General features: G+C 32.6%; 1 protein-coding gene across 19 annotated transcripts in view; it reads left to right on the top strand.

Moving 5' to 3' along the window:
• LOC115219721 (phosphatidylinositol 4-phosphate 5-kinase type-1 alpha) overlaps positions 1 to 23,522 on the top strand; it is a 285,819-nt gene that overhangs the window by 161,088 nt on the left and 101,209 nt on the right. For 14 of the 19 annotated variants that reach the window (XR_005002153.1, XR_005002152.1, XR_005002151.1 and 11 more), the window contains 4 exons: positions 13,605 to 13,763; positions 16,116 to 16,275; positions 17,793 to 17,828; positions 22,766 to 22,849. Coding sequence is in view for 7 of the 19 variants with exons in the window: in XM_036509545.1 (XP_036365438.1) it covers positions 13,605 to 13,763; positions 16,116 to 16,275; positions 17,793 to 17,828; positions 22,766 to 22,849 (439 nt within the window). In the remaining 12 variants the exon portion in view is untranslated. Of the gene's footprint in view, positions 1 to 13,604; positions 13,764 to 16,115; positions 16,276 to 17,792; positions 17,829 to 21,857; positions 22,296 to 22,765; positions 22,850 to 23,522 lie in introns of those variants that run through there. The other 5 variants (XM_036509548.1, XR_003882358.2, XR_005002149.1 and 2 more) reach the window with 5 other exon arrangements.

Raw genomic sequence — 23,522 nt, 5'->3', positions numbered from 1 at the left:
AAAACTCTAAATAGAAAGCTTCATGTGGCTGCATTTTTTCTTATTTTCTCCCTAATCACAGTGAGTTATACAAGCTATAAAAGCAATTTGAATCTCATTCCTTATTTTTTTTAGAACTTACACACACACACACACACACACACGTATGATTCTTTTACCTCACAATAATCTAGGTTTTTTTAACAATTTTAGAATTTTTATTTTTTTAAAATCATCTCTATCAACTTAAAAATCTGATAGAATTTTGTGAACTCTGAAGCATTTACTAATTTTCAAGGCAATTTGTTCTTTCTATACAAAACAGAACTAAATGCATTAGTATAATGGTAACACATTTGCAGCTTTTTATTTATGTTTCTACATATAATATATATATATATATATATATATATATATAAAATGTCTGTTTTAATATTTTAATTGATTAACATTAGCTATGTTGATATAATTAAGATATTAAGATGTTTTATGTTTAGAGAAGGCCAGATCAGTTCTGTTATGTACACTTTCTAGCATTTTCATCAAGTGAAGCTAATCTGTTATAATCTCATTATTCTACTTATTAATTCACATGAGTCTCAGCTTCACTTTGCACTCATTTTATGTACCATCAACGACTTATTCAGACATTTAACATTAATTTATGATCCCTTTCTCCCCACATTTGTATATCTATAAAACAAGAAACACAAAACGAAAAGAAAAAAAATCTGTCTGCAACCAAGTTTAGTGGTGAACACTGAGCTCTTAGTGAACACTGAGTCTTATTTTAGACTATTTAATCAATTTATGTTCAATGATGTAATCAAAATGTACTGCTTTGAATATCACTGTTCTGTTGTAAAATGCCTATTTAAAGACTGGCATAGACTTCCATAACAGCTCTTAGTTAAGTCTAAGGAACTACTCTATATCTTATCTTAAATCCACCACTACTCTAATTTATTAGAAAAAAAAAATTAATGACCTACTAATAACAGGAAATTGCTTAGTACAGGATTATCAAAGTAATGACATTACGAATGAAAGTAAATTTTGTTCAGTGAAATATCAAAAATAAAATAAAATAAATCATTCTTCTCCCACTTTTTATAAATTTCCTCTTATCATCAAATAAAACTAATTCATCTCTAAAAATAGATTAAGAAATCAAGTAATAATAAATTTGAGGATTTGGCCAATAAAACTATTTTGCTATGAGATTTCTCTTTTTTTTTGGTTTTTTTTGTGTATTTTATATTTGGTTTTTATTGCTGGCTAAAGTGCTTTACTCATGAATTATTAGATGAAAACTTGGTACTGAGATTGTATTATTGTCTTTAAGCTAGGCAGCTTTCAGTTATTGCTTTTCCTTAGGCACCACTGCTGTTTCTTGATAGCAGTTCCTGCTTGGAAAGATCTCCAGCATTTAAGAAAAAAATTTAAAACTATATTTAGATTTAAAAAAAAAAAAATTTCTGGCCTGATAATATTTTAAAATATTGTAAATGTAAAATAAAATGCTTAATTTATTGTTAAATCACTTAAAATTGTCCACCATTTTGTTTTATTGCTCCCTTTCATCCTTTGATTTAAGGGAGTAACTCCATGAGTTTGAAAATTTATCTGATTTCTTCAAGAAAGTCAGTAAATTTGATCAGAAAAACTCAAGTGTGATGTATGCCAAGACCCTAAAGTGGGAGGGTTTCATTTTGTTTGAATGTTTCAAATATTTGAAGCTCATTCATCTATCTCACAAATTATTCAATTGATGATTTAATTGATGACTAAAATGAAATTTTATAAATTACAATATTTATATTTATATTAAAGGTTGGTAGAGATGGCTGAGACAACAGAGTGCCAGAATAATTAGTCACATTTCAACTAATTAGTTTCTTTTCCCATTGTTCCAAGTTCATTATCTGCCAAAGTCAATTCTAATTTCTTTGGAATTGATAAAATAAAACATCAGTAATATATTGGAGTTGATTTAGTTGACGATAATAAGCTGTCTCGTAACCTATTGAGCTGATGGGACATCACCTAAAATTTTGTCTTCATGTATGCTATTTAAAGATTGTGAACTTGGGAAAGCATATGTTTCTCTGAGATTGTCCCATAACAGGAATTGTATATGTTACAAGCTAACAAACATTTGTTTGGCACTTGGTACTCCTACTTATTATAGCAATAAGTTACACGCATGCGCACATCCACACACACACAGGGTGATTATGTACAAAGAGACTGGTGTCACAAGGGCTTACGGTTTAGGTAAAAACACCACACAGTAAAAGTGCAGTGATGTTGATGGTATACAATCCATTAACCTCAGCAGTTTGACATCCACACGACTTAGCCACCCGTAACACTCTGTCAGCTTCAACCCACAATCTCCCTTTATGAAAAATGATGGTCTTGTTTTTTAATGAAAAGGACTCGACATTTATAAATAAAATTTAGACATAAGACTGTATCAGTCTCTCCTTAAGGTGTCTCTCTTGTTTATATTTCACTTGTTAGAGAAGCTTCATTTGGATGCATTCCACTTTTATGTGTCTAATCTGTAGATCTCACACACTGATGTAAATGTATTGTTATTTCTGTTGATAAATGTCATGTCTATGTGCATAGGATAGGCACTTAAAGATATTTATTTTTCATTTATTACTTTTGCTTCCCCTCCCTTCCTCGATCACTGCTGTTTGGAACTTTATATGATGTGAAAGTATTGTTCCTTTGTAATTACATACATATACATACACACACACATACATATATATATATATAGTTAGATATAGAGTAATAAATGAGCTGAGTATAAGAGACTATCTTAAGGTTGAAATCATTGTATTTTCATATATATATATATATATTATATATATATATATATATATATATATATATATATATATATGTACGTACACACACACGCACACACAAATTAATCTCCTGTATGCTAAACATTCTTGATATATGAAAATGTCTTCCTTGATAGTCTATTCCACCTTTTCCCTGAAATTTGAGCTTATTACATTTAGCAGATGATAATCACTACACTCCATTGTTCTCATATCACTCGAGGAGGCTGACAAAGTGTTTCTTTTTCTCCACATGCCGTCATAAATAAATTGTTAAAAAAAAAATTACATAAAAAACAAAAACAAAACAAAACAGAAAACTTTAAAACCTAATCCGGAAGTCAAAATTACCTATTTTTTGTTTTTGTTCTTTTTTTTATATTAATAAATGTTTTGTTTTTTGTTTTGTTTTAATGTCTTCCAATTTTTTGTTCTTTTTTGATATAATAACAATAAGAATAAGAAAACTGTTTTGTAAGAACACCACTGTTTAAACCCTTTGTGCCAGTCTATTTATTTGGCCAAGTTTTGTTACTAGTGCCAAACACCTGTCTGTAATAGTTTCTATTATGACATTCCCTTCTGCCCTCATCAAACTGTCCCATCTTGCACATATGGTGAATAAATGGCAATATTTGGAATAATTATTGTATTGTGTTTTTGTTTATTGAATTTACTAATATTCTTTTTAGTTGGAATGAATTTTTTTCTTTTTTTTTTCTTTTTTAGTTTAGCACTGCTGATCCTGTCTTTTACTTATTATGATTAGTATTAACTAACCAAAATTAAGAACATTTCAGTAATGAAGACATTGCCTATAACCAGTAAAGGTTATTTAAGGCGATCCTATTGCTGTCTAAATTGGCTGAACTTTGTTATAGTATATATATATATATATATATATATATATATATATATATAATATAAGAGAATCGCAACTGTCAGTCATTAGGAGGCTGGCCAGTCAAACAAAAAGGTCAACATTTGTATATATTCTGGCACTACACTGCTTGCATAGCCAAAACACTTGACTCTCTCATATTTCGAATTCACTAAATGGTAGTGAGAGGCATCTATAAATGAGAGATGTTTGAAGCTTGCTATGCTAAACTTGAATCCTCCATTGGAGGTAGCTTGGAGCATTAAACAAACTTGCAAAATTGACTTGCTTAAGATAAGCTACATGAAAATAGAAGCCTTCAGTGGTACCCAGACAAACCAATGTGTCACTGGAACATATTATAGTTGATTGGTTACATTCTGGTTTTATCATTTCCATTGCCATGCTTACTACATTTGGACAAAGTGCCAGATGCAAAGATAGTAACTCTATAAATGTGTGGCAAAGTGACAATGTGTAGCGTTTTCACATGGACTCAACATCCCTAATTATCAGCTATAACATAATTGAGGCAGTAAGCTGTTTTATGGTGGCTTAATCTCTTAAAAATAAGTTAGCATCAATAAGATAAATGGAACTATTTCTGACAACCCCAAGTCAGGCCTGATTGATCAGATACATGAAATTGCGTTACATATATATATATATATATATAACTGTTCAATGTGCCTTCTTTTTTAAAGTTATAGAATAAGATTTGAGAAAGATTTTGTTTGGTAGATTCTCGAGAGCCTCTCCTGTTGGCTTGATTATTATTATAGGGTATATTTTAGAGTAGTTTTAGCTACTAATTACAGAATATTCATATGTCTAATTTGTATTATATATTTTATTAGATTGCATCTTTTCTTTTACATCTATTTTTCTTCTCTCATTGCACTCACCTTTCTCCTCATCACATCCCATGTCTGTTACAGCACCTTTTCTACCCATGTTCAGCACCTCATCCGTTCCTTCTCTGTCGCTCTTGTCTACCATTATTTTCCTTACCTTACTGCACATTCTCTGTTCCAGCATTATCTCATCTACACCTTCCACTTTTGCTTTTTCTTATTATTTATTCCTCTATCTCCGCAGCCATCTTTTTACACTTTACATCTCTCTCTTTTTCTTGCTTGTGTATGCAAACAGACCTTTATAGGTTGGGGTTCTTGCTGCTACCAATAGATTTCTTAGTGTTACACAAGCAGTGTGACATTTCACAATATACTTACAAGTGTTTAAATGATTTTTTTTACTAATCAAAATTTTTGTTTTGTTGAGACCCACAAACAACACCAACAACATCATTATCATCATCATCATCACCATCATTCTTATTATCCTGTGACTTAATTCTATCATGGTTTGACTGGATTTGTTTGGATTTAATCCATCATTTCGAAATAGTTATATTTTTACCTCTTTTGAGACTCTGCGTTTGTATATTGGTAGCTACACCTACCTAAGGAGCTCTCTACTTAAGCACATCACTTCTGCCTTGTCTTTGTTGTTTGTTGTCTTAAATTCATTCTTTAAATGCTCCGATGTTAAAAATGATCATCTCTTGTTGCTTTGAATGAGTTCTTGGTAATGGATAACAAAATATCCTGATACCATCTTTCTTTTGCATGAGAAACCCAAATATCTTTCCATTTCTCTTACTAACAAAGCATGTCCTTGTATTAAAAGTATATCCGATATACTTTGTTCCCATCACCTTGAAGCTTCAGGTTTCCCACTTTATTCCTCTATAAGGTGCTTGCCTGACTAAAAAATGTCTTTTAGCTGGAATTTTGCTGCTTGGTTTGGTTATTTGCTACATGCTTCTTGATTAAAGAATAATATTTCTTTAAAAGAGAAAGTCATATTTGCATGTTTAAGTCATGATGATGATCATATTAAGATACTGGAAACTGGTTATACACAGTTATCTGACCAGGCACCTGGACTACAGTTCTGAATCAACTACTGCCAGTGAGTATGTCTTCAATTCTCCTAGATTTGGTTAATTTAATTGATCAGATTAATTATGGTTCTTTTGGGGTATCATCAGATCTGAGTAGCGTCTTATTTCAAAACCACTCTCTCTTGCACACACGCACACACACTAACACACACACACACACACACATACACACATATATGTATGATGAGAAAATATTTCAGCTGTTTCATAATTTGAAGTGTTTCTTATTTATGGTTCAAAGAAATGGGTATTTCCTTGGTGCTAGGTAGTTGGTTATCCAGGTAGTTATTCAGAATATTAGCTCTCTCTCTCTCTCTCTCTCTCTCTTATAAATAGTTGCATTATGCTAGCATTAATAATTAAGCCCTCAATTTTTTTTTCCACATACACCATTCCCTTTGTACCGCACACCTAACAATTGTCTCATGCTTTTAGTTCTGTGAATTTTCTCTCTGGGAATTATTGATCGATTGATTATTTTTTATTTCACATCAACAATAGTAATATGCTGAATATTGTTAACAATAGTAACATCCACTTACTATACTGTTAGCTGTGGCATAAGGTTCTTTGCTATAAACTATTGTAGGATGTGTATCTATAACATGTGTTTTAACTGCTTGGTCAAAAAATAATTGCATCATTTAGTAATTCTTTATTAGCAATATATAATTAGTGATATAGTGACAATTCTTAATGTTTTCATTGTTGGCGTTGTTGTTGAGCCGCAGATTAGCCTTGATCCAAAAGACTTATGATGAAGGTTCTGACCATCTTTTTCAGACAGTGTATCTAGGACCACCAATAGTTAATATCTTTTCTATTTGTTAAGGCAGTATGGTGAGATTTGAGAAAGCTTTGGCTGTTTTTTCTAGCATATTGGACAAATTTTTTGTTAATATTTTACACAGTACCATTTCATATCATTTATCATTACCAAAATCACTATATTTTCTGTGGTATTTCTAATGTTTTTTTTTAACTTAATTTTTATTGAGTTCTTTGTTGTGTTCTGTTTATTTTTCTTCTCTGCAATGCCAGTGCAAATTGTATTATTCCTGTTATTAATGATTTCCCAGCCTTGACTTTTGCCCACTTCATTATACATAATATTCATGTTGTCTGATATTGTAGAATCTCCCCCACCCTCTCCTCACTTCTAGGACTTTAATGGGCACAAATAAGTGTTCATATACACATGCCTCTACATACACACACACATACACACATATTTGTGTACACATGTATGCACACATGTACAGACACTGTTTGACTCAAAAATAATGCCTGATCTTTCATTATTTTTCTTAAGAAAACATTGCATGGCATTATCTCTGCATAAAATACATGCCAATGTATTATTATTATTATTATTATTATTATTATTATTATTATTATCATTATTATTATTATTATCATTATTATTATCATTGAAGGTAGCGAGCTGGCAGAATCGCTTGCATGCTGGACAAAATGCTTAGTTGTATTTCACCCGTCGCTATGTTCTGAGTTCATATTCTGCTGAGGTCGACTTTGCCTTTCATCCTTTTGGGGTCGATAAAATAAGTACCAGTTGAACACTGGGGTCAATGTAATCGACTCACCCTCATCTCCCTCAAGCTGCCTTTGTGGCAAAAATTTGAAACCATTATTATTATTATTATTATTATTATTATCATTGACTCGTTAGAAATCATTATTATTGTCAGCATCTGTTAGGTATTAGAGTTGACATAATCAGCTCTATTTACCCTACCCACTAAAGTTATGGCCTTATGTCTTATAAGAAATTATCATCATTATTATTATTATCATAATAGCTTGGATGAACACTGTCCTCCACCTGGTTTTACTCCTAATTTGGGTTATATTTATATATATATATATACACATATATATATATATATATATATTTTTTTTTTTGTGAGAGTTAGAGGTTAGGAAACCAACCAACTAAGGTATAGTGCCTATACCTATCCAATATACTGCTGGTAGTGTACCCAATTATTCATACCCAAATGCTGGTTATTGCGTGGCAATCTCGCAATTGGGTATTATATATGGGTGGGGGTAAAAAATAGTTTGCCACATAAATTATTTATGTAGCAAATAACAAAATGGAGAGAATACAAAACAATATACATCATCCGGTAGACATTCCAGTGTGTCTATTTATTCCAAAGCATTAGAAAGTATTAGAAGAAAACATATACATGTATTAATATTACAGAAAAGAGCAAAAGATCAGTTCCTTATGGTCGCTTCTGCCAAGAGGCAACAAAATCCTCCATGCCATCTCCATCTCTTCAGTGTTCTGTAGGGATGGACAGATAAAGTTTGTGTGATGAGTGTGTCTACAGGCTGCTTCAGAGGGTCTAAGTGGTTAGGAGGGCTAATACATGTTAACTGTTTATTATATATATTGGCCCTCCTAACCACTTAGACCCTCTGAAGAAGCCTGGAGGCACACTCATCATCCAAACTTTATCTGCCTTTCCCTACAGAATACTGAAGAGATGGAGATGGCATGGAAGATTTCGTTGCCTCTTGGCAGAAATGGCCGTAAGGAACTGATCTTTTGCTCTTTTCTGTAATATTAATACATGTGTGTGAAACACATAGTTACTACATGTGTATGTTTTCTTCTAATACTTTTGAATGCTTTGGAATAAATAGACACACTGGGATGTCTACCGGATGATGTATGTCGTTTTGTATCCTCTCCATTCTCTAATTTGCCATATATATATATATATATATATATATATATATAATAAAATTTCATCTTTTTATATGTAGTTATATATTTTTGATGTTTTGTCCAAGGTGACTGTTCTTGGTTTTTAAAGGAAGGTAGAACTTCCAAAATCTGAAATATGAAAGGGGAATAAAAAAAAAAATGGGGAAATAAGTCTTAAACACATATAGCTCGAAATATATTATGAAATAATTTTAAAATATTTCATCATTTTTAAACTTGACAAAATGGTGAAATATGAAAGTATTTTGATGGTTCTTATTGCTTTATTTAAGTAATGTTTCTTTCAACAATTACACTTACTATAATAATATTATAATGACAGTGAAAGTTAGACTGGTGGGTGGAAGTGATTAAGAAGTGAATCTAAGTTTAAGATGGTGACTGGTGAGGATGTGATCACAATGTAGAAAGTGAACTGAGGGTTTTGAGCAAACATGATATGTAAAATGAATGATAAAAGCAACATTTTTATTAAAAATATGAATAAAAACTAGGAATTTAAAGATTTTACTCTTGTTTTAGAATGTTAGAGATTTAATGACATATATAGATATACTATGAACATTTTTCATAGATAAAAGTATTAAAAGAGAAATATGGACAGACTTGTTTTTCTGCTGTTAATCTTCTGGGGTGGAGGAATGTCTGAAAATGTATTTTAACAAGACAAAGGGTGTTATTTTTATCATTTCCAAGCTGTAACTGAAATTTTCAAGCCTGAACTTCTGACCAGTCACATCTTTGCAACAATTCCTATTGTTGATCTCCATCCCCTGACTCTTCATTTTACGGGAGATGTTTAACCCTTTAATATTTAAACCAGCCAGGTCTGGCCCAAATGTGCCAGATCCAACCTCTTTCACCTACCCTAAAATGTCATCCTAGGAATAAGCAATTGCACCATTCAAATCTTGAAGCTATAAGATAATGCACAATTTATTCAAAGTAATGTGAATAAATAAACATTACATTTGACAGTAATCTGAATGTTTAAAAGGTTAAATTCATTTTCATTATTTCCTTTCTGATCTTTAATCTTGGAAATTCATATCTGATTTATGAGATCTAAAGGAGCTGTGATGCTTCTTTCAAAATTTACTTGTTTGCATTTGTTGCATATTCTAGACAGTAAAAGGGACATTAGTACTTTGTAAGCTTCTTTTTTTCTTGTTCCCCAAAATAACTGTTTTAAGAATATATAGTGTTTCATTTGTATTTTAAACTGGGCATTATATTTTGAAAAAGCACTGTGCCTGTGTTTGAATAGCACTGTGTGTATGTGTATTTGAATAGCATATTCTGTGTATGTGTGTATGTGTAGTGGCTCTCTGAATTATAACAATCTGTGTTTATTTAAGATTATCTCAAGATATCAAATGATTTAATTTATTGGTGACAGCTTATTGTAATTTTTCAAAAATAAAAATGCATGTTTTACTTTATTTTATTTTTATATTATTGAACAGGTTTTGAATGTTTTAAAACATTTTCAAAAGAAAGTGAGATTAAGTGAAACATTTAAAATATTTTGCACATGTTATCACTAACCTTAACTCTACTGATTTTAACCTAACTTTATTGCTATAGAAGTAACTGATTTGTTACTTCAATCTGTAAAATATACTTAAGTAATTGTAATTATAACTACTCAATTTTTAATTAGTATATGCTTCCGTTTATAATGATATCAGCAGATCCTCTGTGCATGCTTTCGAAGAGGTAAAATATTCGTTTTGTCATTGATAACTTGACAAAAGTTTCTTTTTCCCTCTTCTTCTCTTGCTACTTGATTATGCATTTACAAAAAAAAAGAAAGAAAAAAAAGGGATATATTCTTTTAAACCTACCACTTTAATTTCTTATAAAGTTAGATTAAATAAAGGGCCTAAAATATGATTCAGAAATCTCATTAGCTACAAAATTAAGGGTTCTTGTAGTAAATTAAATTAGTTAAATTTCATTTGAAAGCTAAGATTTCACTTTCCCCTGATATTTACTAGGTGTTAGAATGTTGCTGAAGTTTTTACATTATGATGAGTAAAGGATTTAGTAAGTAGCTATTTGTTACCATGCCAGCTTACTTTGAAAGGTTGTATCTGCGATTGTTTTTTTCACAACTTGGTCTGCCCAAGAAAATCTATTATCAAAACTAGTCTAAATTACATTTAAAATGGTAAGGTTTAAAGTAATTATTCTCAATGCTCTTAATGCTTTTCATCTAGAGTTAAGCAATATTACAATAACTCTTCAGCCAGAAGGTAGGATTTTGTTGAAGATAGGGGTAAGTAAAACTAAAGATAAAATCATGCTCATCTCCCTTATATATTTTCTATATATATATATTTTGCACACAATTCAGTAGATTTACTGCTTAACAGCTCTATCACACAAACATTAACATGTTAACCTGAAGCAACTAATACCAAATAAAATTAACCTTACTGATCCCTAATCTAGAAACCAACTGTGTAAACATGTTTATATTTAGACAAAATAAAGTGAATAGATGTAAAAATAAAAATACAACAAAAAATTAAGTATATGGAAGCAGATAAAATTAGAGTACCCAGTCCTACTTGTTCAGATTCTATCCACTATATTACCATAATTTTTTTTCATGTTTACCCATTATTGTATATTTATATACATTGCTTTGTTTACTTATAAAATATTTAGTTTAACACCTTTTAGTACTTGATGTAAAACTTTGTATTAATATTCTCCACTGCATTGATATTTGTTATGTAGTGGTGGATGGCAAAATTAGTATTGTTGTACAAAATGCTTTCTGTCATTTAGTTATACTACTATATGTTCTGAGTTCTAATCCCACTATGATTAACTTAGCCTTTCATCCCTCTGGGGATTGATAAAGTATCAGTCCAGGACTTGGGTCGATGTAATTGACTAACTTCTTTCCTTACCATAAATTTGGAGCTTATGCTTTTGCTAGAAATAATTATTAGTATTAGAGATCAATTTCTTTGCTCATACCTCATTGGTCAATTAAATAAAGTGCCAGTTAAATATTAGATTTGATATAATCAGCTGTTTCCCTCCTCTCAAAACCGCTGGCTTTGTGCCTAAAATTGGAAATTGTTATGTTTTGGGTTCAGTCCCATTGTGTGGCACCCTGGGCAAGTGTCTTTTACTATAGCCTCAGGTCAACCAAAGACTTGTGCATGGATTTAGTAGACAGAAACTGAAGGAAGTCCAAATTTTTTGCTGTTTGCCTATTATTAAAAACTGTTATTTTGCGGCAGGATTCAGACATGGCTGTGTGGTTAAGATGTTTGCTTCCCAAACGTAGTTCCACATCTAGTCGTGCTGCCTGATACCTGGGCAAGTGTTTTATACTATAGCCTTGGGCTGACTAATTGCCTTGTGAGTGGATTTGGCAGGTGAAAACTGAAAGAACCTCATCATAGATATATATGTGTGTGTGTGTGTCTGATTGTCTCGATATTATGTGATAGTTGTAAACAAATGTCACCATTATACAAACAGTATCATTCATTTTCAACCTTCCATGAAAATGTCTGGCCATAGGGAAATATTATCTTGCTTTGAAACAGGTGAATGTTGGCAATAAGAAGAGCATCTTTCTATAGAAAATCTCCCTCAACAAATTCCATTTGAACTAATTCAAGCATGGAAAAGTGGTTATTAAAGCAACTGTGATGGTATAAATATTATTAACTAATTTCATCATACTTTCATTATTGAGATACATTATAGTAAATTTTTTTCTTTTTAATTACTGTAAGACAGCAATATTACTTTTTAGTAATTGCCACATAATTACAGGTTCATTAAACCATAACTTTTACTTTTCCCTTATGGGACTGCTACAAAGAAAAAATATAAAAAGTATGAAGGCATTGGAGTTGGTAGTTTGTTGTAGTCTACATTGGCACTTGGCTTAGTGGTTAGAATATTCGGCTCACAATCCTGAGATCAATTCCTTGCAGCACATTGTGTCTTTGAGCAAGGTGCTTTATTTCACATTGCTCCAGTCCACTCAGCTGGCAAAAATGAGTTTTACCTCCAATTCAAAAGGCTAGCCTTTTGAATTCTGTGTCATGCTGAATTTCCTTGAGAACTACATAAAGAGTATGCAGGAGTGGCTGTGTGGTAAGTAGCTTGCTTATGAACCACAGGGTTTTGGGTTCAGTCCCACTGCGTGGAACCTTGGGCAAGTGCCTTCTACTATAGCCTCAGGTTGACCAAAGCCTTGTGAGTGAATTTGGTAGACGGAAACTGAAAGAAGCCCGTCCTATATATCTATGTATATATATATATATATATATATATATGCGTGTGTGTTTGTGTGTCTGTGTTTGTACCCCCAACATCACTTGACAACCAATGCTGGTGTGTTTGCATCCTCCGTAACTTAGCAGCTCGGCAAAAGAGACCGATAGAATAAGTACTAGGCTTACAAAGAATAAGTCCTGGGGTCGATTTGCTCGACTAAAGGCGGTGCTCCAGCATGGCCACAGTCAAGTGACTGAAACAAGTAACAGAGTATGCACATTAATTTCATGAGCAGGCTGTTCTCTTGATTGGAGTAATTGGAATGCTCATTGTCATAACTGACAAAGTGCCAGTTACATTGGCTTATAGGATACTGGGAAATAATGGCAGAATTAGCATATATTTGATGTATCAGATGAAATAGAGACTAATGTGTTTGTAGGTTTCAGACTTTGTAAAATCAGGTCTGTCTTGCCGAAAGTATTGTGAGCCATATTGCCCCATGAAAGACAGCTGCAGGCCATAGTATAATCTGAAAGAAAATAACTGTGATTATAGTTTCATCTTCACAATAATTCTCTTAGGCATTTTGACTATTAAGGGTAATGGCCACTAAGAAATTTCTATTTTTAAATGTAAATTAAAAATGGAGTAGTTGATTCCTTCAGTTTTCTGATAAGTAAATATTATTCCTATTTCCATTTAAGTTTCTCATGTGGTGACTCATTGCCCTGTTTGGTACAAGCCTGGTTGAAACAATGAAAGAATATTCTTGGGTTTTTCTTTTTCACTTGTGATACTGTGATTGTTTTTCATCTTAAACACTTAAGTTATATAAATCTCAGATTGTATTTTGAGTTGTCATTTCAATTTGGTTCTGTCATTCTCTTGCAGCCTTGAAGCATTCCCCTTCCAAAAAGAAGACTTCCATAGCTGGCCGGCCACGTTTTCCTACAACCAGTGAACTTGCTGCTGATGCTGGACAGACCAGCAAGCAATCCGACAGAAACCAACGCACTATTAGCTTTTCAGATGAAAGTGGTAAAAAGTCTGGTAAGAGTTTGTATGTCACTATTACTAACTACTATTATTATTTGTATTGTGATGATGATGATGATGATGATGACTTCAATTGTTAAAATTCATTTTCACACATAGTTTATATGATTTCTTTCTACTATATAGTACATGCACTCTGCAGTGTTTGGTTCATGTAAATAGACCCCTAACTCTAGTTGTAAATTAATACCTTTTTGCAGCTATTTTGATGTCATTCTTGATGACTCAGAATTCCACATCTCAGTTTCAGTAGTTGGAGAGTTTTCTGAGATAGATGATTGCAAGATTAGCATCATATCCAGAGGGTGGATTTATTTTTCAGCCATGTTACCATACAAAACATTGAGCAAATCATCAATCACACAAATCCTTGTTTTTTTGGGTTTTTATTTTGTGGTGTATGTATGGCCCAATCCTTTTGTTACCATATTTTCTTTGAAATACACAGTCTTTATTTTAAGTAATTTTGAAAATAATAAAGAATTTATTGCAATAACTTTGTTGTTATGAAGCTGGTGTTTGGAACATAAATTTGCAGGAAATTCTGATGGAAGGTTTTAATTTAGATCATTTTAAAACAGGGAGTTTGTATCCTAGAACCAGGTTCTCTGATACAACCAGGCAGGTTGGTAGGGGTTAAAAATGACTCAGAAATTTTTGCTATCAATTCCTCTTCTGTTGTAGATAATGTATAGTGGTTGCTACTGATTTTGGTTACTACTCAAGTCAGCTCTGATCGAGCTGATATTGGATTTAAGTTGTTCCAGATCTGATCGTCTAATCCATTTTTTCATCAGACATAGTGTATCTAAGACTACATTCTCTAATGAGTTAATAAGTTCTTCCCTGACCTTTTTAAAGATATGGTGTTATTTAAAGGAGATTTGACTATTATTTCTAGCAGATCAAGTCACTACATAGACACTTATCTGTTGGCTGATATGTTGGTATTATTTCAGCTCTTTGCATTCTGTCAGTAATGTATGTGATGATTCTGGTGCCAAGTTGTGTCAACCTCGGTTGATGGCCTTTCCCTTAAATAAACATAAATGACATAGAAAGACTTGCATGCATGGGTAACTGCTAGTCTTCCTCAAAAATCTTGTCCAGGCCTGTATGTTCATCAGCGAATGACTGATGGAAGCCTTGTACATAGTGATGCTAACAAGATATGAACCATTAACCTTATTGTGATGGCTTACTGTGTTGTATTCATTCAGCTTTCCACAATTTCCAGTGTAGGCATAACGATATCATAATAGTTACACTTACAATATGCAAGTATGTGCATTCACATCCTGTTTATGTTAATTGGAAATGTAAGGGTAGGGTTGTAACATTAATAAAGTCTCACATGAATTGTCATCATCATCTTATGCCTGTTTTCCATACTAGCATGGGTTGGATGGTTTGCCAGGAGCCAATGAGCCAGAGGATTGCCCCAAGCTCCAGTGTCTGCTTTGGCATAATTTCTATGGCACCAACCACTTCACTGAACATACTGAATGCTTTTTATGTGGCACCGGCTCAAGTAAGGTACCCAGAAACTCACAAGACAAGACCTCTCAACTTAGGGAGTGTAGTATTGAGGGAGGTAGCTTTATGCCAGGTGACAAGAGGTTAAAGTATGATAGAGGGACAGAAACAGATGCTGTAGAGGGAACACATGGCTACACTAGTTGGAAAAGGAAAGAAGATAGTGCAGAGGTGTCAGAGCATACCCTCAAGTTACAGGAAAGTGAATATTAGAGAAATGGTCCCGAAGATTAGACAGGGTGAATGGGTACATAAGAGAAGAGCATGAAAGGAGAGTGGCTGATGGATAGAAATGGAAATAGAAGTGTAACTGTTACTCCATAACCAAGACGGGAATTTTGTCTGAATTAACTAATGGCAATATCATGCCAATTTCTTTTAGCAAGGGTGACATATCAACTCCATATGATTTCTTTGATACAGGCTGGCATTCTTATTTTATCAGCTTAACAGGATTCTTATTGAGCTAATGTTATAAAAATAAGATCTTACTATTCGGTCACTAACTCAGCAATAATGTTGTTTAGTCCCAAGTCAATATCGATTGATCAGAATTATGATTAAAAGTTCTCCAGCTGTAACCATCCTTTCTGTTGAAGGTTATATAGGCATGACTACAATATCTAATCTTTACTTTCCTTATTTAAGACAGCAGGGTGAGATTTTGAGTCAGATTCAATTGCTATTTCTAGCAAGATGAGTGACTATGTAAAAGCTACCCCCTCTTTGGCTGTCATTTTAAAACGCATTCCTTCAATATTTTCTTCTTCATTATTGAACTTAATTTTTTTTTCTCCTGCTGTTCACTAGCTTTGGGAGGCAGACCAGATATTGTACCTGAAAACCATGCCAGCTTATATGGTGAAAGGGATTCTTATCATAGTGGAGAGTATACATATAACAAAGACGGCCAGAGGAAAATGAGATCTCTTGACTCTGGAAGATCTGGACTTACTGATCATGGGAAAAGGTGATTACTCTTTTCTTTTTAATTTTCTCCTTAATTGTCGTAAATTTAAGTGGCAAATGTTAGTGAATCCTGTAAATTTGTGTTTTTATTCTTTTGTGGAATTTGTTTGCAATGTGAGATCAGACTGCAGTTAATTTCATGTTTGTTACTTCAGTAATTATTGTTGTATATATTGTTAGATATGTCTGTTCATTTATTTGTTATTGATATTTTTTAGTTAAGTGTGTTCTGATGTGTTCTTTCTCTCTTTCTCTTGTTTACACTCTCCTCATCTTTCTTTTGCATACACAACTACACAGAAATATAAATTTATAGACTGTCCTGTAGTGTTAATTCTACTTTGGAAAGTTAAATTAATCTATATACTGCTGCACATTTATTTATCTGTCATATTCCGTGTTAGTGATATTCAAGATTATAAATACCCTACTTTTGTCAGCATTGGTAGTTGGGGATCTATGTACTTTAGGTGCAAGGACATTATTATTATTATTATTACTATTATTATTATTATTACTTTTTTTTTCCTTCTTTCAAATTTGCTTCCATTTCTTGCCGAGTGTCTTCCCGACTCCTAGGGCAAAGAAACTCATAGTATACATTGGTAGGCCATTAAACCAAACTCAATAGTTCGTTCATTATTATTATTATTATTATTATTATTATTATTATTATTATTTATTGTGTGTTGATGTGAGAGAGAAAAGAACATGTGATTAGATTATTACCAGCATATATTTTATTGACTTAGAAAGGATGAAATGTAAAGATGATCTTAGTGGATTTGTTAGCAACCTTCAAGTGTTGTGGAAAACAACCACTGAAAGAGTCAATAAAAGAGAAGGAACTTTAGTATGAAGATTTTTGTTTTCTTTTTTTTTTGCATATTGTATGTGCTTCAGAAATCTTTCTAATTTTACCATATTTAGGTTATTGTTGTTTTATAGTAGGTTTACTCTGATTGAGCAGACCTCTGATCAAAAGCATTCCAGGTATGAATATCTTGTTTTTTTAGAGATATGTAGGACATAGTACTACATTATGTAGTGTATCTTATAAAGGTAGTAGGATGTGATGTAAGAGAGATTTAGCTTCTATTCTCTACCAGGTTAAGCCATAACATAGGGTTTCTATTGTTGGTTTGCTAAATTTAGGTTAAAATACAAGCTGTCAGTTTGTTTTTTTTATTGATAAATTGCCCCATTGCTTCTTTCTAGTTTATCTACCTATACTAAATAAATTATCAACTTTCTTAAACCTAAGTGAATTGCAGTTTAATGAGCATAAGTAGCTTGCTGTTCTATTTTTAGTATTTTCCTATTTTGAATCACTGCACAATTGCATAAGTTTTGTGATTTATAAATCATGTTATTGACAGAAATGTGCAACTACACAGAAAAACCTATTTCATACATAAAAAAAAAAAAAAATTAAATTAAAAAAAAAAAAATTTTTTTTAATGCCTGCTTCAGTTTTTGTTGCATGTATAATTTTGTATTGTTTATTTTTGTGAAAAGTTCCACTTCCTGTATGACTCATTTTCTTGGATTGATGTAAGTGTTTTTCTCACAAACTTGCTTTGAAACTCTTGCAGTCTACACTACAATTAAGTGCTTGTATTTCTCTCCTGTTTTCCCACGGCACAAGTAAATGCAAAGATCCAGTTTAGTGGCATGATAGTGTTAATAATAATAATAATAATTCTTTCTACTGAAATTCTGGGGGAGGGGGACTAGTTGATTACATCAACTTCAGTACTCGACTGGTACTTATTTGATCAATCCCGAAAGGATGAAAGGCAAAGTGGACCTTGGTGGAATTTTAACTCAGAACGTAGAGATAGATGAAATACCACCAAGCATTTTGCCTGGCATGTTAATGATTCTGCCAGCTCACTGCTTTAATAATAATAATGATGATCTAAGTTCATAAGTGGGTGGCAAATATTAAGAGGTCAGGCAGCATAGTGGGACACTTGATGTTCCAAGGGGCCATGATTTTTCTTAGAAATAAAATATTTAAACAAAGTGCAATACTTTTATTTTTAAACTTATATTCAAAAATGTCTGAATTAGCTTATCAGTAGGACATTATGTTACCAGTGAGTAGAAACGTGACTGATGAGGCACCAAGGTCCAATATAATTTCATGATATAAGTTCTTGTTTCCTTTGGTAATTTTTATAAGAATTTAATACTCTGGTCCTCATAGATGTCTAAAAAGAGGCAAATACTTGATGGCATAGTGTAATAAGATATGGATAATAAATTAATGGGCAAAATTAGCCTCTGTTTAATTAAAATAATCTTGTTTTTTTTCTTAATATTTATATATAATTTTTGTTTTTTGTAAACATGGAGAGGGCATTTGTGAACAGCATTTGGTGAATGGGGCAACAAAAGATTAAGAATCACTGGTGTAAATAGTTACTGTTTCCTTACCATATCAAGGAATTGGCTGTACAATTAATTTAAAACAATGTAATTAAACAGGCTTTACATTTGACAGAGTAATCTGAATGCTAAAGGGTTAAATATCACAATGAATGTACTTGTAAATATTGTACATCATCTAATTTACAATATATTTGTATTGCTCACACTTCATTGTTGGATAGTTTAAACAAAGAAGAGTTCCAATCTGTAAAATAGTACTTCCCACAATTTATATAAGTAAATTTTCAGCACTATTTAACCTGTGCCAATATGTTGAATAGTGTTGAATCATAAATGAATGAAAATTAAAATGCCAGTAATGGATTTTTATGTTCATTAATATTGTTGTATAGTATTGTAATGAACATATTGATGGATCTAATTCATATGAATTTAGAACATGTTTTGACTTGCTAGTTATATCAATATACCAAACCAAATGAAAAATAGTCAAATGCACCTTTATATATATATGGGTTCAGTGATTAGACTGCACATACACAGACACACATACACACATTTGTGTGCGTTCATTGACTTCAGAATATTATGCTTCTACGTTGTTTGCACTCTGAAAACTGATAGATCAAGAACTTTCATTGATCCACTAAGAGTAATCAAGACATTGGTTTTATCTTAGGCAGTAATAGTATTTCACTCATTCTCAGTCATGCATAGCAAGATTTGAATCCATTACTGCTTATAATAGTGAGCTGTACCTCTTAATGTTCACAGTGTATCTGGAGTAAAAACATGCTGTAACAGTGACAAGATAGAATCTGTTGACTCCTCAGCCAGTTCAGTTGACCTATTAGCAATTATCATGAATTTGTCTCTGTTTCTAGTGTAATATTTAACACAGTTGGGTATACTATATTCATAATAAATGTAAGAGGACACTGTCTCCTATTGTTAATTTTTTATTTTCATTTGACCTTTGATTTCTCTGTCGTGAATAAACAATAAAAGTGCTTTTATATATCTGCTAAAAATATTTTTATATATTTGCTAAAAAAGTCGCTATCCCAGTGTGTCTCTATTGAAAAAGGTCTAAGCTTTTATGACTCAGCCAGTATTGCAATCAGCTCTATACTTCATCAGCCAATTGCCGCTAATTACAGTAAAGCATAATCATGTGATCAATGAAATATAATTCGGAAGTCTTTCAGTGAAAGAAATACTTTGTTTTTGTGACTCATCTGAAAATAAGACCTTAGGTGTTTAAATATAGTTTGCATTACAGTAGAATCACATCAAAAAGTTAACAGCACTTTAAATAGTTGGATTGTTTTAACTAACCTTTCACTTTTAGTTAGTCAAGCCAAATAGGGACTATTTACTGCATCATTCAACCTATTAGAAATTTGAAAATGTTTTTGGGGACTAAGAACTTTCAAAGAACTTTGTAAATCAATATCCTTTAAAGTACAAGAAGGGTTAAAAATAATCCTTTATAATTTTGATTATGGGGATTTACACCAGCACCCCACCTAGTTTCAGTATATGCAAGCACAATATTGTGGATAGCTTGTAAGAATCAATATTTGTACACTAAATCACATTATTGTATTCATACACACCTGAGGCATACATTCTTCATGCCTACATGTGCACACTTGTTTTTAGATATATACAGAGTGTACCAGGTATTTGGGAACAAGATCAAATACAAGGAAAAACAAAACATCATACTGACCCCTACATAGTCCTAGGAAAGAAAAATGAATGGCTATTCAACAAAATCACCCTCAACTTAAGATCACCACGTATGCCATCCACCATACCTATTTCTTTACTACCCACAAGGGGCTAAACACAGAGAGGACAAACGGATTAAGTCGATTATATCGACCCCAGTGCGTAACTGGTACTTATTTAATCGACCCCGAAAGGATGAAAGGCAAAGTCAACCTCGGCGGAATTTGAACTCAGAACGTAACAGCAGACGAAATACGGCTACGCATTTCGCCCGGCGTGCTAACGTTTCTGCCAGCTCGCCGCCTTATACCCATGATGGTAAGACTCCTACCTTGGATGATACCATGGACACAACAGTCCCGAGGAGTGGGGTGGGGGTCAGATCTAGAGAACTAGAAGTCACGTAATGTTGGTTCACATGGTCCTCTCAGGACTTGCCAAACATAAACTGCCTTCTCAGCATCATGTAGTTTTTTGTCTGATGTTCTTGTGCACCATAGGTTGTTGATGATGTATTGGACCTGTTGGACAAACCTGGCTGTCTTGATATCTCACTGCTGAGAATTCTTCTTTCTGAAAATGCAACCACAGATGATACATCCCTGCTAGGGATCTTCAACTTTTCCTGACCCTAGACATGAAAGATCTGGCCACATTCAAGGAGTTAGTAATCTCCAAATTGCCATGGTTGGAAGCTAGAATCATGAGCATGGCATACCTTTTCATTTTCCATGTCAGAATGGAATTTACCTTATTGATATTGATGCTGTTGATATATCTGAAAGAGAAATGAGAAAGTTAGAATTTGGCATATACTGCATGGCATTACATTACATCATCTTCCATTTATGGCTCACAAAAAATTTGTTCCCAAATACTGAGTACAACCTGTACACATTTCATCATGTAGGAAATTTATCCTAAGAGTAGGCAATAGATGTGTCTCAAATTCTAAAACTTATGTGTGTGCATGCATGCATGCATGCACACACACACATGCCAAGCTGTTATGACTTGTTGCTTATGACATTCTTTTACTGTGCGTGTGTGAGAAATACCCCTTGCCCCTACATCCACCCAGTTTGGCTATCATTATTCATATTTGAATAAGAAAATGTGAGAAAAACTTGTATTGCTTGCTTGTAAATGTTGCATGTTGTTAAATGTAAAGTTGTTTTTGTTTTTGATAATTTTTCTACTTAGCTTGTATCATGTATTAAGACAATGAAAAAAAAAACATGAGTGTGTGTGTATGTGTGTATATATATATATGCGTGTGTGTATGTGTGTGTGTATATATATATTTTATTTTATATTTATAAATGTGTATATATATGTGTACATATATATATATATATTTATTTATATATGTATGTATACACACACACACACATATAATAATGTCCTTTTTTTTTCCGACTAATGTTACCACTCTTCCACTTTTTTTAGGTACCTACAAAAGCACTATGAGTTGCAAAAGCTCATTCCGGTAAAATTATATACCTAACCCATTGATAGTAATATACAACACGAAACAGAAAATAAAATGTATAAAAAAAAAAAGAACAAACCTTTTTTTTTTATTAAAAAAAAAAAAGAAATTAAAGATTAATACTTGTAAACAACAGTAGCTTGTTTCACTCCATCACAGTAATACAGCTTTAACACACGTGAAATCAGAGAAGCTTTATATTTAATGTTTGTGATATGTACTGATGAAGACTTCATAACTCGTTACTGTGGTGTTTTGATTTTGAGGCTGTGCTTTATTCCTTTGCCTGCATCTCAATCTTCTCATCATGGCTGCAGTTGTTCCTTTTGTTGTTTTTTTTCCTTATCCAATTCCCTCCTAAATGTCTTTTTTTAATTATTTTTTTTCAATTTTTTTTTTATAGTTTTTCTTCCCTCCACATGAAATGAAAATGCATTTTCTTAGTTAAGAATCGAACTCTATTTTTTGCCAATTTTTTTCCTTTTTTCATATGAATAAAACAGTTTTGTAAATGCCTAATTACTTTTTGTTTGTTTTTTTGTTCTATTATTATTATTATTATTATTATTATTATTATTATTATTATTATTATTATTTATATTTTGTTAAATACATGTTCTTGGGTTTTATTTATTAAACTGTCTTTGTCTGTGTAAAATTATATTAAATATATTGTCATTGTTGGATGTATGTGTGATTGTGTGCATGTGCACACACGTTTGAAAAAAAATGTGTGTGCATCTATAATCTGAATGTGAAGAGTCTAATAATGTAATTTAAGTTGAGGAGAGAGAGCCACGTTTGACCAAGAGTCTCAGCACTCATGGGGTCTCTGTATGACACAATGTTTTCCTTTTACTTGTAGAGGAGATGGCTGCATCTGCTCGATGGTGAATGCACCGTCTCAGGTGAATTCTTTCTCTCGCTCATCTCCTAGGACACGTAAAAGGTAGTATTCTACATCCTCAACGACATGCTGCACCACAGATGCACATTTACTATGCATGTCTAAATGTAATTTACAATTTGCCTATTCCCTTCATCTATCCTTTGTTTCCACTGCTACTCGCATTATACACCTTTGTCTTTCTTTCACTTTCTATCTCTTTTTCTATTTTTTCTTTCATATTGTTTTTAATTCTCCTTCCTTCTCACCCACTGTTTACCTTTCTCCTAAGCCCTTTCTCATTTTTTCTTGCATCTCGCTATTATTCTGCACTCTGGTTTCTATTGGTATACAGAGATGCTGGAAGGAGGAAATGCAATTTGAATCTAATATGTGAAGGAACATAATAAAATATCACAAGGTATTTTGTCCAATGTGCCAAAGGTGTCCTCACTCATTTCTACTTACCTTGTACCATGAGGGGCCATCTGGATGCCTCTCATCATCATTATTTTATCTCTTTTTAGCTCTGCCTGGTCTCTCTCACCCTCTCTTCTAAATGTGAGTAGCCACATAACTCCTCTACTGCAAGAAACCTGTTCTTCCCCCTTCTCCCATTCTTTAATCCCTCATCTTCTAGTATAAAACACCATGTCCCCTTCAGACTTCATAGTCTTGCAAACTGCACGGCGACCCTACTCATGCTGGTGGCATGATAAAAAGCACTCGGTACACA

This window comes from Octopus sinensis, linkage group LG15 (genome assembly GCF_006345805.1).
Source record: "Octopus sinensis linkage group LG15, ASM634580v1, whole genome shotgun sequence".
NCBI lineage: Eukaryota > Metazoa > Mollusca > Cephalopoda > Octopoda > Octopodidae > Octopus > Octopus sinensis.
Note: the sequence above shows the minus strand (reverse complement) of the source record. Positions and strands in the feature narration are given on the sequence as shown.